This window comes from Erpetoichthys calabaricus, chromosome 1 (assembly GCF_900747795.2).
Source record: "Erpetoichthys calabaricus chromosome 1, fErpCal1.3, whole genome shotgun sequence".
Taxonomy (NCBI): domain Eukaryota; kingdom Metazoa; phylum Chordata; class Cladistia; order Polypteriformes; family Polypteridae; genus Erpetoichthys; species Erpetoichthys calabaricus.
In genome coordinates this window covers 308,199,489-308,218,917 of record NC_041394.2, presented here as the reverse complement: position 1 = coordinate 308,218,917, position 19,429 = coordinate 308,199,489, and the positions used below count along the sequence as shown (strand labels likewise).

At 36.7% G+C, this 19,429-nt stretch overlaps 1 protein-coding gene across 1 annotated transcript in view; it reads left to right on the top strand.

Moving 5' to 3' along the window:
- Positions 1 to 1,483: 1,483 nt before the first annotated feature.
- The window catches only part of LOC114663509 (centrosomal protein of 290 kDa), a 152,615-nt gene continuing 134,669 nt past the window's right edge, over positions 1,484 to 19,429 (top strand). The window contains exons 1-8 of the mRNA XM_051931495.1: positions 1,484 to 1,637; positions 1,755 to 1,819; positions 2,685 to 2,835; positions 3,221 to 3,298; positions 10,725 to 10,794; positions 10,910 to 10,956; positions 13,674 to 13,817; positions 14,185 to 14,238. Coding sequence (XP_051787455.1) covers positions 2,734 to 2,835; positions 3,221 to 3,298; positions 10,725 to 10,794; positions 10,910 to 10,956; positions 13,674 to 13,817; positions 14,185 to 14,238 — 495 coding nt within the window. The 5' untranslated portion in view covers positions 1,484 to 1,637; positions 1,755 to 1,819; positions 2,685 to 2,733. The remainder of the gene's footprint in view (positions 1,638 to 1,754; positions 1,820 to 2,684; positions 2,836 to 3,220; positions 3,299 to 10,724; positions 10,795 to 10,909; positions 10,957 to 13,673; positions 13,818 to 14,184; positions 14,239 to 19,429) is intronic.

The following is a 19,429-nucleotide window of genomic DNA, read 5'->3' as shown; positions in this document are numbered from 1 at the left end:
TGGAAAATGGATGGATGGATGAATACATAATTCGCCTGCCTCCTCACTCACTCACTCACGTCCGTCTGAAGCCGAATATGCAGTCGCCTTCTGCGCACCTCTGAAGCCGAATGCGCATTCGCCTTCTGCGTAGCTGCCCGAAAAACCTTATGAGACTGACATCCAACCCCAACATCGCGGCAGGCGGCGGATTTACGGCCGCAAAAATTCAAAGAGAAAGGCGACTTCGATTAAAGCTCTAGAGGCCTGAAATGCGATTTCGACTACAGCTCGAGGCCTAATTAGGCATTCTGATTCAAGTACGCATTCATTCAATACACCTATATCAGGTTTGTGGTGCTTATACTTATTACTATTCCATATTGTACTGGAACATTCATCATTCAATATTATACTATAGGCCTGGAAAATTCATCAACTAACAGTACAAGCCTGTACAGTAATGAGTAAAGCAGACTACAATCATTACAAAACAACTTCTTCGTTACTTATCATTTGTTCTTCATACACTGCTGACACAAACTCGTGCCCATTTCATCTTACGTTGTCGAAACGGACTCTTTGTCTAGTATATTTATATATAAATCCACATCCATCTTGATATTGCCTCTGTCTAACCGGGTTATTTAGGAGACCTCATAAACTCTCTTAACTGGTTAGGAGTTTCCACTAGACACACTACCATCTTTCAGATGACTGGAAAATTTTAGAAACAATTCAACATTGACTGGCTCATGCTTAGTTAAATATACATTACACTGAATTTTAATTGACTGTGATTGTCACTTCCTTCATCTACCTATCTTTGGACATGCTTAATAAAATGTAGGGTTTTGGATGGGGACTGCAATAATTCAATGCAAGGCAAAAATTAGCCTTATATAGGTTGCCCCTGTATCATATTATGCACTCACACACACCATGCCAATTAAAGATGCCAAATAACCTAACACATAAATCTTTGGGATTTTTAAAGTAACTAGGTTGGGACTCTGTATTGACAGGAACGTCCTCAAAGCCTTTATTCAAACGGGAGTTGTCACTCAAACACACGCAGCATGCCAGCTGTGACAATGACGTCGTTCTGCAGTGCTCCCTTCTGAGATAAAAAGAACAATGTTCCAGCACAAGCAAGGAGACAAAAAAAAATGAGCCCAAGGCGTGTTACGCGGTGAACCTGCGAACTTGTAGTTTCACCGGGAGCAGACAAACAATCCCTCCCTGCGTTAGCAGAGTTTCGGCGCATTGCGCAGATGGGAGTTGTTGGGGGTCTCAAAAAATCTCAGTGATAAATTAAAAATTAAATAAGATCAGACTATACTAAAAAGAATAATAACAGAGACCACGAATTTATGACATCCCTTAGTTTAGTTTAAACTGCTGCCTGTTTATTTAGAGTATAATAATAATAACAACAATAATAACCATCGCCCGCGGGCAGAAAGACAACTAAAGGAAGCTCCGTTTTCAACGCCTGCAGACTAGATACTCTGGTTTCGTTTTCTTTTGCCGTAAATCGATCGTGCCGTAAAGGGAATTGTTCCGTTAACGTTAAAGACTGTTTGTACGGTAGCCTAGCAGCCGAATGATTAAAATTTATCCAGCGACACATATTCGAGAAGACAATTATGTGGAACGTGAGTGTATATATGGATTTTTATTTCTCATTTAATATACGCAGACTGAATTTACAATATACTATGTATTTATTATTAACACGTTTTTTCCTTTCTTTGCCTTTCTGCTGTTTACAGGTAATATGAGAGCGAATTTTTCTATCGCTGCAAGGCACGAAGTTCTGACACTTAAATGACAGACGGTAACTTGTTTATGTTTCGGTTTTATCGGTTGTGTACATCATTTATGTAATTTATTTGAATAATCTTAACTCTACAGTTCCATTCGGACTGTGCAGCTGAAACGGCCCTTGTTGTTAACAGCGGTGAGTTTAACGCGACTGTTTTTAAATTTGCATGCTTTTCGGTTAAATGTCACGTCATGGCAATTAAACGCTATCCCAAAGCTAACTTTATTAGTACAATGTGATATCCCAACAAGCAAGAAATGACAGTTTATGTACAGAACATATGTAGTTATATATAAACAGTATTCTGTTCACTTTGCTTTTTAGTGCTGCACAGCAGCAGTATAGAAGGAATGGCAACACCGTCCATGCACTTGTAACAAGAAGAATTCGGCACTTTATACATACGAATGCATCAACTCGAGCCTTTAAGTCGTGTCTCATTTTACTGTTTCTACCACACAGTCCGATGCAGTCAGGCAGTGTGTTGTAGTGGTTAAGGCTTTGGGCTTTATACCCCGGGGTTCTGGGTTTAGATCGGTCTTGTGATATTGTACGACCATAAGCAAGTCCCTTCACCTGCCCGTGCTCCAATTGCAAAAACGAGAAATGTAACCGACTGTCTCAAATGTTGCAAGTTGCCTTGGATAAAGGCATCAGACAAATAAGAAATAACAATATGAAGTGTAGTGATTATATAGCAATTTCCAAAATAACTTAATTGCACGAATTATTAAAGTAAATTTAAATCTGGTTAATTATTACATTACTACTGAATTTGAATAGTTTTTCTGTTGTGTAGCACATTGATCTAGTATCTAGGCAATCCATTTTCTTCCCCTGTATAAAACTGTAACTGTGTTTCTGCCTTTTAAACCAGGTTGTTAAAGAATTTTCCATTTTTTGATTGTAAGAGAAAGTATAAAAGAATGTCTCCTAAACTTGATTGGAGTGAGTTGATGAAGATTGACCCAGAGGTTTTGCCAGGTCAAGAAAAGCTTGCAGATAAACTACTGGATTCCTTATCTAAGGTATCAAATATAATGCATTACATTTTTTTATTAAATAAAATTTTGGCCATTGTTTTAATACAATGCAGTGAATAAAATGTTATTTCACATATTATCAGGAAGAGTTTGTGAAAAATATCCATAGTGTTTATATAGGTATTAACTGGTTTAATACAGAGTATAATTAGAGTCAGACTTGGGAATTATTATTACAGAGCGGAACATTTTTTTTTCTGGTTTTTAAGTTTGCAGCATAAATCAAATATAAATAGGAATTAGTGTTACATCATTTTAATATGAAAATGTTACCATTTTAAAATGAATATTGTGTTTTATAGGTTTTTATATTACTGTTCACAAATTTGGACAGTTTATTTTTAATTTTTTTTTTTTAATTTTTTTGTAGGTTGAAAGCAGTGAGCTGATTGTAAATGACCCCCCTAAGCTTGTTCAGCTTTTCAAGATAACGCAATCTTTAATGAAGGTGTGGAATTACATATTTTCTGTTCTAATGGTATGGTGGGGAGGGGGGCGCAGCATGGCAGTCTTTGGACCTCATTTATAAAACTTATAAAAAAAAAAAAAATTATAAAAAGAGGCTTGACATTGGCATACACAGCTTCCCATACAAACATCATATGAAAATATAAAAAAAAACTTGTCAAGGAACATGCATATATTTAAAGCAAACCTTACCCATGTGTACACATCATTTCAGAGAACCTGTGAAATGATGATACCCTTGTTCAAGTAAGAAAATGCAGTCAAACCAGCTAAATGATGACTCGCACGCATAATTATAAATATCACCAAGCGGTTATTATAATGTGCATTGTTGTGACACGCCAATTACACCTAAAAAATGATGAATGTGATGTAGAGCCTATATTTTATTTCCCATTTAAGAAAGTCGGTGCTACACATTTGCACTAAAGAAATTTTTTAAAAACTTTTTTGGTTATTTGTCAGTTTGTTTTGATTGCTACCTGGCCAAGAGGTCAGGAATATCTCAGCCAAGCTTTACTTTGTGATTCACGCTGTGTTGGAAGCCATTAACAATCCAGTAAGGCACTACATCCAGTTTTCGTATGGTGTGGGTGCACATATATGAAACATAGCATGTTTTTGCCAACACAAAAAGGTTTTTCCTGCAGTGCCCAATTTTTCTTAACGCAATTAGAACAAATTGCTGCACTCAGATTGCAATAATGGCACCTAGCAAGAATGAATGTGCTTTTAACATTCTTAAAAAGGAAAAAAAATCCAATTTTAAATATTGTCTTTTAAATTGGCATGTGTAGTTTAAAAATAAACCTAACCCAAAATATTTCTCGGTATATCAAATGTTGCCACTGCATTTTTCATTTAAAAAGAGTAATTAATTGAAATGACATTTGGGTTAGTTTTTCTGTGTGGGTCTGTCTTGCATTTAAAAAAAATATCAGTAGTTCCTTTTTAAAATCATCAGATGCAATATGGTTTGGGGGAGTGTTAAAGAAATATTACCTTTAGTTGATAATAATGTATGACCAAAAAAAATTCAAAACATTTCAGTTCCTGGAGAGGGGCACATAGTACACTAAGAAGGTTGAGAACCTCTAGAGTTATCGCACAGCATTTGATAAAAAATGCATCAACAGTCTTCTGTAGTTAAGCATTTGCTTTGATTAGTCGGTCTACTTTTATCCAAAATCACATTGTATGACTATAATTAGCATTAATCAAGATCCAAACTCATGCTCCACTTTGAAGCTTTAGGTTTATATTTGTGGGATGTCATGACCAGGTGGTGAAACATTTGGAAGGGGAGGAAGGGGTTAGTGTGGCTTGGCAATGAAAAGGTTGGGAAAACTTGTTCTATACTATCATATTTATTAAGCGCTTAAGCCTCACTGAGTAAGTAATTTCTTCATGAGCAATACTGGATGGATTCTTCTTGTAGTTTTAATTATACAACAAAAAAAGTTTTAGTGCTATGCTGAAATTTAGTGTACCAAACACATACAGATTTGGTGTATTGGCAAAGCTAAATTGAGCCTAGTGTGGGTGTGGAGTATGTGAGTGTGGTCCCCTGCTGTGGACTGACGCCTTATCCAGGGGATTGTTCCTGCCCTGCACCCTATGCTTGCTGGGATAGGCTCTATCTCCTCGCAAGCCTGCTCAGGAGTAAGAGTGCTTAGAAAATTGTATGGTAGTAATAATTTAATTTTAGGCTAAGTTTTTCAAGTACATTTAGGTTACATATACTTTATTTGTTCTCCAAGGGGGAAAAAGTACTTTACAGAAACTCGTGAGTGAGTGAGTGAGTGAGTGAGTGAGTGAGTGAGTTTGTTTGTTTGTTTGTTTGTTTGTTTGTTTGTTTGTTTGTTTGTTTGTTTGTTTGTTTGTTTGTTTGTTTGTTTGTTTGTTTGTTTGTTTGTTTGTACGTACGTACGTACGTACGTACGTACGTACAGTGGGTACGGAAAGTATTCAGACACCCTTCAATTTTTCACTCCTTGTCATATTGCAGCCATTTGCTAAAATCATTTAAATTAATTTTTTTCCTCATTAATGTACACACAGCACCCCATATTGACAGACAAAAAAAAGAATTTTTGAAATTGTTGCAGATTTATTAAAAAAGAAAAACTGAAATATCACATGGTCCTAAGTATTCAGACCCTTTGCTCAGTATTTAGTAGAAGCACCCTTTTGAGCTAATACAGCCATGAGTCTTCTTGGGAAAGATGCAACAAGTTTTTCACACCTGGATTTGGGGATCCTCTGCCATTCCTCCTTGCAGATCCTCTCCAGTTCTGTCAGGTTGGATGGTAAACGTTGGTGGACAGCCATTTTTAGGTCTCTCCAGAGATGCTCAATTGGGTTTAAGTCAGGGCTCTGGCTGGGCCATTCAAGAACAGTCACAGAGTTGTTGTGAAGCCACTCCTTCGTTATTTTAGCTGTGTGCTTAGGGTCATTGTCTTGTTGGAAGGTAAACCTTCGGCCCAGTCTGAGGTCCTTAGCACTCTGGAGAAGGTTTTTGTCCAGGATATCCCTGTACTTGGCTGCATTCATCTTTCCCTCGATTGCAACCAGTCGTCCTGTCCCTGCATCTGAAAAACACCCCCACAGCATGATGCTGCCACCGCCATGCTTTACTGTGGAGACTGTATTGGACAAGTGATGAGCAGTGCCTGGTTGTCTCCACACATACCTCAGTGCAAGACACATGACAGCCCGCATGGAGTTTGCTAAAAGACACCTGAAGGACTCTGAGATGGTGAGAAATAAGATTCTCTGGTCTGATGAGACCAAGATAGAATTTTTTGGCCTTAATTCTAAGCGGTATGTGTGGAGACAACCAGGCACTGCTCATCACTTGTCCAATACAGTCCCCACAGTGAAGCATGGCGGTGGCAGCATCATGCTGTGGGGGTGTTTTTCAGCTGCAGGGACAGGACGACTGGTTGCAATTGAGGGAAAGATGAATGCGGCCAAGTACAGGGATATCCTGGACAAAAACCTTCTCCAGAGTGCGAAGGACCTCAGACTGGGCCGAAGGTTTACCTTCCAACAAAACAATGACCCTAAGCACACAGCTAAAATAACGAAGGAGTGGCTTCACAACAACTCTGTGACTGTTCTTGAATGGCCCAGCCAGAGCCCTGACTTAAACCCAATTGAGCATCTCTGGAGAGACCTAAAAATGGCTGTCCACCAACGTTTACCATCCAACCTGACAGAACTGGAGAGGATCTGCAAGGAGGAATGGCAGAGGATCCCCAAATCCAGGTGTGAAAATCTTGTTGCATCTTTCCCAAGAACACTCATGGCTGTATTAGCTCAAAAGGGTGCTTCTACTAAATACTGAGCAAAGGGTCTGAATACTTAGGACCATGTGATATTTCAGGTTTTCTTTTTTAATAAATCTGCAACAATTTCAAAAATTCTTTTTTTTGTCTGTCAATATGGGGTGCTGTGTGTACATTAATGAGGGAAAAAATTAATTTAAATGATTTTAGCAAATGGCTGCAATATGACAAAGAGTGAAAAATTGAAGGGGGTCTGAATACTTTCCGTACCCACTGTATGTATGTATATGTATATACTGTGTATAAAAAACAAATACATCTTCCCAAACACACATAAGAACTTCGTCCTTGGATAATAAAGAGATGCTGTTCTCAATAACAGGTTTGTAGGTGAGACCTGTCCAGATATACAACAGATTTACATTTAAAGGCATTGACATTTGAATGCAGTGGATCCAGCTTGCAGTTCTGTAAAAGGAGCTTGCCATTTAGAAGTGCACTCCATCCAAAGTTACCTGGTTGAATACACCAGCCTTCATAAGAATTCATTTTTAGAGTGTTTACAATGGAGTGAACTGTTTCTGTTACCAAGTTTAAAAATAAACATCAACAAGATGACGTAGCCCCCTTCTAGTCGATAACATGGACAAATTCTGACTGCATTTCAAAGTATATATCATATTTACAAAAGTCTCCAGACCCCCTCATGCTTTTTCCATGCCATATGAATGTATCAGATGTACCCTATGCAGCGTTAAATAGCATCTGAAATGGGAAGTTCAAGCAGGTTCTCCGCAATACCCAAAATGGCTTGATGCCTGAATTTGCTGTAACTTGCCATTAGATGTGTTAGTTCTTTCACCTTAAAGTGATGGAGGCTGCCCAATTTTGAATTGTTTCCACATTACGTTTATCCTTGCTCTGGTTCTTTGCCTTTGGCATGCATGGATGAGTTGTTCCTCTGATACGGTTTGAAATCGCTCTTTTGGCAGTAGTGATTGCACTGCTACCAGATGAGTACAGGAATATTGAATATATACCTCTTTACGTTCCTCAAAGTCTTTTACATTCACAAGTGTTGTGGACATAAGGTAGCCGTCAGATCCTCAGTGCTCAACCTGTGACATTTCTTAAGTTCATAGCTCAATCACAAGGCAATTGCGACGAGCCAAAGCTCAAGTCAGTGATGACAGCAGCATAGCCTCAATTTAAAAATACATTAAAAAATGTGTTTAATTGGAAATATTAACTCTTTGAGGGCTGAATATTTTTTTCAAAAAAACATAGCTTCTGAAAAGCAATGGTTTCATATAGAAATTAACATTAAACGTCTGTTGCTGCATGCTGCGGTTGCCTGTTTGCTAAGAATGTGTGGCAGGCTTGCTGCCAGGCTGTCTTTGCGTGGCCAGGGTGGCAGAAGCAGCAGGGGTCACGGCCACAGTGCATTGCAATCTGGTTTCTACCTCTTACCATTGTTAAATGTCAGTCTTCCTGGCGAACATTGCCGTAGGCGTGTCAACTACATGAACCTGTTCAGCACCACCACGATTAACTGGGGACCAGTCAGCTGAAACTGGAACCTCACATTTGTTTTCGATCACTTGTATCAAAATCAGAGTCTGGTAAGTCATCGTCCACTTCTTAGATAATAGGCAGAACTTCGTCCACGCAGTATTTTGCTTTACGCATTCGCTTTGATCTCTCGCCATTATGTCAGTGCCGTTTTTGCTCTTGTTTGCACCTTGCTACTCACACGAGCCCAGGAAATCTTGGTCAAACCAATGAAGCTAACTTTCTTTCTAGCAACGAGTGTCCAACTAAAGATAACGGTTGGTTTTCTCACAGTTTACTGTTGATTACCATCATCAACTCCTCCTTTTGACAGAAGTCGACATCAGCCCTGAAAGAGTTAAATAGGGCAGCATGATGATATAATGGTGGTGTACATTTCAGTGTTATAATCTCAGAAGACTGCATTAGAATCCCAGACCAGACATTGTCTATGTATAGTTGACACATTTATGTCTTATGGATGGTGTGTTTCCCCCCCCCCCCCCCCCCCCCTTTTTTCTCCCCTCTTGCCTTGATGTACTCTGGTTTTCCTCCCACATGTCAAAGGTATACATGGCAGGTTAATTGACAACTCAAATGGTGCAGTGTGAGTTGTCATAGATGTGAGTTTGTCCTATGACTGAGTGGCGCTCCTCCAGGGATGGTTCCTGTTTTGAACTTTAATAATCTTTGCATAGGCCCCAAATCCCTTTGACTTTAAATTGGATAGGTGGTCATGGAAAATTAATCAGTACATGGATGGCTGGCAGTATTATTTAATTTTCTAAACTAGCTTAGTAGGGTAAAGGGTTATTAGAGATGGATTGGGCACAAAGCAAGAATCAACAATGACCTTGATGCCATGAATATGGAAGGAAACCAGAGTAGCTATAGAAAACCCAAGTGAAGACGAGATATGCCTAGGACTGGGTTTAAACCCAGGACAATAAATGTGTTGGACCACAGTGCCTACCCTGGCACCACCCTTGGAAATATTTTATCACTTTTATTTTTATATAGTATACTTATAGTTACAAATCTTGAATAATTCTGTACATTTTCAATTACAGTTAACATACAACAAAAAGGTATAAATAGATAGATACTTTATTAATCCCCAAGGGGAAATTCACATACTCCAGCAGCAGCATACTGATAAAAACAATATTAATTAAAGAGTGATAAAAACACAGTGCAAGGTGGAGAGTGCGAGGCAGGTATAACAGCCAATAACATTGTATAATGCCATTTATCAAACCCCCACCCCGCTGGAATCGAAGAGTTGCATAGTGTGGGGGACAAACAATCTCCTCAGTCTGTCAGTGGAGCAGGACAGTGACAGAGGAACAGCTTCAGAGACGGACTGCTATCTGGAAATGATACTGTTCAGTGGATGCAGTGGATTCTCCATGATTGACAGGAGACTGCTCAGCGCCCATCGCTCCGCCACAGATGTCAAACTGTCCAGCTCTATGCCTACAATAGAGCCTGCTTTCCTCACCAGATTGTCCAGGCGTGAGGCGTCCCTCTTCTTTATGCTGCCTCCCCAGCACACTACCGTGTAGAAGAGGGCGCTCGCCACATCCGTCTGATAGAACATCTGCAGCATCTTATTGCAGAAGTTGAAGGATGCCAGCCTTCTAAGGAAGTATAACCGGCTCTGTCCTCTCTTGCACAGAGCATCAGTATTGGCAGTCCAGTCCAGTTTATCAGCCAGCTGCACTCCCAGGTATTTATAGGTCTATACCCTTGGCACATAGTCACCTATGATAATCACGGGGTCCGTGAGGGGCCTGGGCCTCCTAAAATCCACCACCAGCTCTTTGGTTTTGCTGGTGTTCAGTTGTAGGTGGTTTGAGTTGCACCATTTAACAAACTCCTTGATTAGGTTCCTATACTCCTCCTCCTTCCCACTCCTGATGCAGCCCACGATAGCAGTCAATAGCAGTATCGTCAGCAAACTTTTGCACGTGGCAGGACTCCCGAGTTGTATTGGAAGTCCGATGTATATAGGCTGAACAGGACCGGAGAAAGTACAGTCCCCTGTGGCACTCCTCTGCTGTATACTACAATATTCATACATATTTTTATATTTAATGGCTATTTTTTCTGTTAATTTCGTAAGCTAAGTATTAATAATATACCGTATTTTAAATATTTTTAAAATTTGCACGTATTAATTAAGCTAAACTCCTCTGTAATCAGAGAAGTGAAAAAGGGCCTACATATAGAAATAAAAAAAAAAAATGTCTTGGGTCACTGGGGAAAAAGGTAGGCCACAATTTCTCAATAGCTAAGCAGCATTCAGTTGTATATTATTACAAAAGCTAATGTTTTCTTAAAGTGCAAGTGGATGTTAACATGCACAATCTTCTGTACAGTTAAACATCAGAAAAGGAAAGATCTTCCAAACTGGAGCAAAGGCTCTGCCTCCTATAGTAATTTATTATTGTTGTTCAGTAAATGATGTACATTGTTTGAATGTTTTTAATTGCAAAGGTACTTTTCATAGTTTAAAATTTTTTAACTACTTACTGTTGCTATGTTTATTTTTTATGGTCAAAGATGAAAGCACAGGAAGTAGAACTGGCAATGGAAGAAGTTGAAAAGGCTGGTGAAGAGCAAGCAAAAATAGGTGACTTAATTTATTTAATTACTTAAAGTTGTGTGTTTTTCATTATATGTACATGTGGGGCATCCTTGTGATTGTTACCTTTAATGTTGTGCTTATTTTTTCTGTTTTTGTATAGAGAGTCATCTAAAAGCCAAAATATTAAAGCTTGAAAATGAATTAGAGGTAGGTCATTCCATTTCTGCTGTTATAAATCACATATGTATGTTGTTGTGATATGGAAGCAAAATAGAGGATAGAAATATTCGATTTAGGCAGAAGGTAATCATAATTAGACCACTAGTATGCAACAGGAGGTGATTTTAGTTAGTTATGGTAACACAATTAAATGGTATATAGTCTAGTTTGCCAAATGTAATTTTCAGTTGCTTTCTAAAATTGTTAACCTATAAATGATACCTATGAGGAATTTAAAAGCTGCAATTAAATTATATTTAATTTGGCTATGGATGGACTAAGGTAGTTCTGTACTTGTTTAAAAAGGACATTTTCCGAAGAGATTTAGCAATGTTTTAATCAATTATATATATCTGTGGTAATCTAAAGGATCAGTAGCCAGAATATCGAATCTACAGTGTATGTAAAAATTGTAGTTTATTACATATTTTAGGTTATTAATGAAAGCATTAGTAATATTAAAATTACCGCAGCCGTTGTTTTCTTCTTTACTATTGTGTAAGTACAACAAAAGAGAAGGAGACGTTCTTTGCCAAAACATGGCTAGTGTGATTTTTCTGGACTTCTCCCTTTTGGCCTTTTTGCTGGGATGTGATCCTTCTCAAGCTCTTATCTTTACAAGGAATGGTGTAAAGGCTTAAAGCCTGACCGATTATGAGAAACATCAGTAACACCACCACAATCCCTGTGAACACCAATGTATTTGTAATATTGAGAAATTTTTCCATGTCCTGTTTTTGTTGCTACTCTTCTCTATCAAACTTAATGCTTTAATTGTTTTCATATTGCATCCAAACGGAGGTAGACCTTCAGATTGGAGAACACATTGTAGTCATAAGGCACCAGGGGCCTCATGTAGAATGCCATGCATAAAATTCACACTAAAACATGGTTTACGGACAAAAGTAGAAGTGTGTGTATGCACCAAAATATCCAGATGCATAAATCTGTGCATACACCAAGTTCCAAGCACTTCCCCTTTACAAATTCCAACGAACATGAAATTTAACACAAAGTGTTTAAGTGCATGTATCTATAGCCCCACTTCAACTCCTCTCATAATTTCACATATTTTAACATGCAAATCAATATAAATATAACCTTCAGTTCAGTGTGGTGAAAAAAACGTGAAAAAAAGAATAATTTCAGCGAATGTGCAGTGTGGAGGCAAGGGAAAACTTATAATTTGTTGGGCTGCACAGTGGTATAAGCAACAAAAATGTGGCGAAGACACTTGAAAGTTCAAGTTCAGAAAGTTGCACAGTGCCCAAAAGAAAAATGCAGTGGTCAGATATCGCAGTGTACGTGGAAAGGCAGCAGGTAGAGCACAATTCCTCAAAGTCTGACTTTGTAAAGCTGGCACAGGTTCACACACAGTTCCAAGAGGATAGCCCTTGGAAATCAAAATCGACATAGAAGCCAGTAATCATCATCTGAAATACACAATCTCTTCTAATTCTTCCATTTGTGATGTCTTCTAGCAACTCTAAAGCAGCCATGGTATTTGGAATAGTTTGGCCATACCATGCACCATTATATTGTTACAGAATGATCAATCAAGTGAATTAAATTTGTAAATGATATGCAATTAATTCCTGTACATTTGATAAAACCCGCACCATAGATGAGAATCTAAAAAGGAAAAGCAGACCACAGAAACAGTAGCACTGCTTTGATGCCGCCAGTTTGAAAAACCAAGCAGAAACTTATGTATGTATGTAATAGAGGACCCTGATGTGAAAATGTGTGTGGCTTTACGCCAAGTTTAGTTTTTATACATCATTTTTGTGCATATGCACTGTGTTTATACATGAGGCCCCAGGTCTGGAGAATGGAGTGGCATTAGTATCTTCTTAAATCCATTGTTTCTCATAACAGCCTTTGCAGCACATTTTTGTGAAACAGAAAGAGGATAGTTGTTAGCGTTCCTCACTGGTTTTCCCAATGCAAATTGGTGTAATATTTGATTGGTAATGTGAGCATAAATATGGATTACGCTCTCTGCATAATAAAACATGTTTATGTGGTCTAGCAATGGCTTGGTCCATGGATAGCTTTGTTGTTTGAACACCAATTCATAGTTATGTATCCACAATTCATTTCCAGGAATGAAATGCATTTTACCCCCAATTTTGAGTTTATTAGCATGGGATTTTTGAAATACTGGGTGCACTGAGGCTTCATTTCAGGTGTCACCCAAAATGCATAGGCCCTGATTATGTTTGAAACTGAAACATTTTACAGTCTACATTTACATTTACATCATTTAGCAGACGCTCTTATCCAGAGTGACTTACAACAGTGCAGAGGAATGCTGAAGCATTATCTGTTGTTGTGTTTTCACAGAATGGATGTAATACTTTTTTGTTGATTAGAAACCTGAATTAACCATGATTTTTGTTAAAGCACTTCAGCAGTGAACAAGAAAAACTATGTGTCTAAGTACCCATGTGGTGTATTTGGTTGCCATAGTAAGGAGGCCTTAAGAAGATTAAAATGTAATCCTCACTTCTGCACCATTCTGATATATTTTCCTTTCTTGTACTTTTCTTCCTGTCATTGTTGTTTTATTTTGGCAAGCATAATTTTCAAAACAAAGAGGATGTATTCTGTTTTTGTCAAATTTATGATTTGACAGCTATACTGTATGACTATTACCGATTTACAGTTACTTATTTATAGTATATCTTCTCTGTTTTATGTAGGAAGCTCAGATGGCCTCTGGTGGACGAGACACACGTTTTCTTCGAAATGAGATTCGTCAGCAAGAGCAGCAATTGGAACATAAAGACAAAGAACTAGCCGAAATGGAGAAGGAACTTAATAAGGAAAAAAAAGCTAATGAGAAAGTATGATCTCAGTAAATCTGTGATGGTATTGTAACAGGAGTAACTAGCAATTGCTGCACAAAAGTTGTAATGATAGGGTAAACACAAAGTTTAGTGTTTTTAACTTAAACATACTTAAAGTTTAGCAAAAATTAGCATATGTTTGTAATAGAATATTTTTGAAAGCAGTTGATGGCCATACTGAGTGTTGCCATCTGAAGAGTCCACACACTACAGCCTGGCAGATTGGAATCCAGTATATTTTACATCATTGTTTAATTTGTTTTAAGCTGTTTTTCTTTCAGATGTCTAACTGTATATTTGGTTATTCTGTTTGAATTAATTGGTACTGCAGAGTTGATATTTTTTCATTTTCCTTTGATAATAGTTAACACTTCGGGCAGAAGAGGCAGAGAAAGAAAATGGCAAACTAAAGAGAGAGGTTGGTAAACAATTAATGTTAAAATTTCAGCACATTGGAAATGATCAAGTAGTATGAACAGTGATTTGTTTCAGTAACATTTTTTTTTTAATTTCATTGCCTTTTTTAATTACTGAAGAATATTACTTATGTGAAATTGTGCTTCAGAAATGATGTTCTGTGATTTCTTTAAATGTATTGTTCCTTCAGAGCATAGTTTTTCATAATGCAAAATTGTATAGGCACAGTAATAAGACAATATGAAAGTGCCTATAAATGTTAAATTTTGACATCATTCTTCTTTTTATCTGGGACATTGTAAATTTCTGTGTTTGAATTTTGAATTGTATATATATATATACAGTATTATACACTTTGCAATTTTTTTAAATTGGTATTGTTTTTGCTATGTACTGTATGCCTTGAAGGTGTGGTTTTATATTAGTTTGGTAAAAAAACATGCCTTTTCTTGCAGGTATTGGATTATCTGAGATTTATTTGTAAACATGGCACCTATACTCCTATCTGGTGGTTTGTAGTCAATTAATAAGTTGCACTTTAAATAGACATTAAGCAGTCATGTCCGAGATAATTTTGTGAATGCCAGTTAGTAATATTTACTGTATGTACTAGTCTAGTATGGCTGCTTAAAAACCTAGAAAGTCATATAATATATTTCTGTTTGACTTTGAATTACAAATATTCTAAACATCTAGTTGTTTTCTTAGTAAAATTTTGCTTTAACATTGGTGAAATACAATTTATGACTGTTTGTCCAAGCTTGTGGGTACTTGACTGAAAGTCTTATGCATTTATTATATGTTGATTTCTGGCAAAGAAACTAAAGCTCCTGTATTTGAATTAACATTTTGCCTCTGATGAAAGATAAGCTTGCTTTGCTGGTTTAGGCTGATGCTCTGTTTTTTGATTTATGTTTCATTTCTCTTTCTACCATTCATCTACACATTTTTTGCGGTGATTGAACATTCCTTAGAAGTGAAACTTTTAATAAATAGTGCACGAACGTCCCTGAATTTAATCAAGTAAATTTTTTGATAATGGTCTGCTTATCAGCAGTTAAAATAACCTTGTCATGATAAATATTTAAAATTTACTCTGAAAAGCATCATCACTTGGTGATAGTGGTATTGCAACAAATGAGGAAGTGCCGTTTTCTTTTACAAAGGAAAGCTTTTGACATCGACATAAGATAGGTGAAATGTGCTTCTGATTAATAAAACAGCAAAACACCATACTGGTTAACTGCTTTTTTTTAAAAAATAACTGATAAATTGCATTGACTAGTATTAGAAAGACAAAACTGTGATAAGGGACAGGATACTGGGCAGAAATTGTTTAATATGTGTAACATGGGTGAAGCTGCATTCAAAAGTTATTCAAAAGAACAAAAGCATTGTGAACTGAATAAAATGCACAATGGCAATGTCAGATTTTGACAAGGTTTTCAGAAAAATTGTCACTTTTGGGTAGAAGCTAAGCTAGGCAAGCAACAGGATAGCTCTATCCACTTGTGATAGTGATATAATGGATACCCCACATCCTTGTTCAATTCCAAAACCGATTTTTTTTTTTATCTGAAATTTTAAAGTCTTGCAAAGGTGATTGATAAGCATTATTTGTCCAAATAGTACAAAGATGTAAATAAGCTGTTTCAGTACTTTTCCTGATCATGAGATTGCTAAATATTTTACAGGTGGAAAATATAGATTATAAATTTATATTCATGCAGAAAATAGAAAAAAACAGTGGAGCATGTGAGACTATATGATAAAAGCTTAAACCACTATTTGCAGTCCACAAAATGGTTGTCTATGTTCAGCTATGGGAGGAAGGCAGGATTGTTGCATAGTACTGTAGGTCTGAATTTTTCTATCATGCTTACATTAACAACATCCTTGAGCACTTCAGTGACTGTCTGGAAAAAGATTAGCAAGTGCAGTTGGCTATTGTTATCTGTTGATGGCCAGATTATCTATTGAAATATTATTTATCTACTGTAAGAGCAGTTAAAAAGGAACTGTGACTCTCCTATTTTTAACACTGAAATTTGTGCATAAACACATCATACAGCAATTGGAGCTTTCAAGAGTTTCTTGTTGCTGACAGTAGCAAAATTCATATTGAATTTTACTGGCAGTTTAAAAATTCTGCAGAGAGAGGACCACACCCAGGCCTGCACTGAAATTTTCTTAAGACATGTAGCTAAAGACTTAGGCTATAATACTATGGTAAAAATCACATATCTAATCTGAAAACTGAATCCTACCAAGTAGTGAAAAAAAAATGTACAGTGCCCCTCTTTTGACATCTAAAGTTAACTTTTTTTCTTCTATTAGCTAAGTACCTTGCTGGATTATTTAAAGCTTACCAGACAGACATTGCCCTTCTTTAAAGAAGCATCTATTGTTGTTCAGAATGGAAATTGACACCTGAAGTTACAGATTTTTTTTTTTATCAACTTATATTGGGTTTGTCTAGTTGGTTAATACTCCAAGTGCTTGCATTCAGAATGACCTGCAGAAATATATTTTAGTGAAATAGTTAAGTCTATTTGAGAATCACAGGTCAATTCATGCAACACATGCCTGGTTTAGATTCATGACAGATGGCATCCAGAGTCCTCTTGTTTGTTTTGGAATTTAAAGTCATAATAATAAAGTTATAGTACAAACATTAAAACACAGCTCTTTTATTAACTATCGCCAGTGGTTTTTATTTATCTTCTAGTATAAAAAAGCTGGTAGTACCATACTGGACATTTTGTGTCATGGAAAATCCTAGAATTTGAGAATCACTATAGCATTTGAACCCTGTATATATAGAGGTTGTATATATGTGTGAGTGTATATACAACAGTAGGTTCAGAAAGTATTCAGAACCCTTCACTTTATACTCACTTTATTGTGTTAATTTTTTTTATTGAATTTATTAAAGCCATTTAAACAAGTCAAACTTAACAGACTAAATTCAGTTCAACCCCCACCCAAGAGAGAGAGGAAAGCCAACCGCCAGTGTAAAACTTTAAGAGTAGAAAAGAGGGAGGATAATCCTTTTCTCTAATATAAATACCTATTCTAAAATGTTGATTAGACCCTCTCTTGTTTTTAAAAAGTTTTGAACAGATCTACTAAGTGAGAATAATTAATTTTTGCCAATTTCAAATAGTTTATAACATCAGTTACCCACTGACTTAAAAGTTATGGGCTAGGATTCTTCCAGTTGAGCATGATAAGTCTTATGTGCTAGTACTGAAGATAATTTAATTTTAAGTGGAGAAGTTTCTCATTTTCCCACTTTAATCTGCACTCTATAAGACATAATGACAAAGTGACAACATGTTTTCAGAAAGATTTTCAGATTAATTAAAATTAATCTTATATAAGCATTTACACCCTTAATTCAGCATTTTGCAGAAGCCCTTTTGGCATCAATTAGTTTTTTTTAGTTTTCTTGGGCAAGTCTCTACAAGCTTTGCATATTTGGATTTGGGCCATTTTCCCTGGTAGATCCTTTCAAGCTCCATTAAATTAAAAGGGAAGCATCTGTAAACTTCCATATTCAGGTGTTGACACAGATGTTCAATAGGTTTAAATCTGGGCTTTGGCTGGGTCAGTCAAGGACAGTCACAGACTTGTCTCAAAACCACTCGTCGTCTTGACTGTATGCTGTTGTTGGGCTGAAAGGCAAGTCGTTGCCCCATTTTGAGGTTGCGTTCTTTCTGGGTTAGGGTTTCTTCAACGACCTCTGTGTATTTGGCTTTATTCATTCTTGCCTTAATTCTCACCAGCCTCCATGTTTCTGTCACTGAGAGGCACACCCAGAGCATGATGCTGCCACCAACATTCTTCACCATAGGGATGGTATTAGGCAGTTTGTGAGCAGTGCCTGGTCTGCAACAAACAAAGTGCTTGAAGTATGGCACAAATAGCTCAATATTTGCCACATTAGACAAAAGGATTTTTTTTCTAATGCTTTCAGAGTTCAAGGATGTTTGAAACTCTAGCCACTCTACTATAAATACCTCAGCAAAGACCTTCCAAAGCTCTATTAGAGTGATGATTAGGTACTTGATCACCTCCCTGTCTGGTTACTCACTTAGGAAAGACAACCTCCTCTTTGAAGAGTCTTAAACTTCTTCCATTTCATAGTTATTGAGGCTACTGTGTCTGGGAACACTCAAAGCTTTATGTATGGTGTTTATACAGTATCTTTGCACTGATCTATGCTTTACCACAATGTGATCATGGAGGTCTACAGAGAATTCCTTGGACTTCATGACTGGAGTTTTTGCAGTGTGAATTGTGAGACCAAACATACACAGAACTATGCCTTTCTAAAATTTTCCACTTAATTCAATACGTGAACTGGAAACAATTTGTAGACACATCTCAAGGATAATTAAAGCAACCGTGATGCACCTGACCATAATCTGAGTGCCAAAGCAAAGGATCTGAATACTTACATAAATTAGAGGTTTCAGTTTTTGATTTTTAATAAGTTGGCAAACCTTTCTGAAAATGTTTTCACTTTGTCATTATGGGTTACATTAACTGTAGATTGATGGGTAAAAATGAAAATATAGCCATTTAAAATTAAATCTTCAACACAGTAAAGTGTGCAGAAAGTGAAGGGGTCTTAATATTTTGAGTCTACTGTAACATATTATTCTTGTCAGCCTGCAACATGGTTCTTTTCTTGGTTACCTATTACTATATGCGTATTATGCATATAGCACCCACAGATATTTTGAAGTGCTAGCCGAATTTTGTAATTAGAATAAATATATACTGTATAATTTATTGTAGTCTTAGTTACTGTTCTTAATTGTGATTAGACATTAATCTTTTTTTATTTCCTCATTTTTAAACTGTTTTAATTTTACCATTTCATTTTTGCTTGTTACTCTTGTAATCTGCTTTTTTATTTAATTTAATATCATTTTTAATATAATTGGTATATATCAGTGTAAAATATTTAATCTCTCTGTGAGGTAGTTTAACTTGATTTTTTTCTTCTGATCCCCCCCCCATATTTTTATTCCTAAGGTTAAACGGCTTAAAAAAAAGGTAAAGTAATCCAATGTAGGTGATGTGAAATATCCAATCCACAGATTTAATCTTTGGCACCTGGATTCAACATCATAGGTGTTTAAAGTGTTAAATAGATGATGTTACTTTAAATGTTTTTTGCT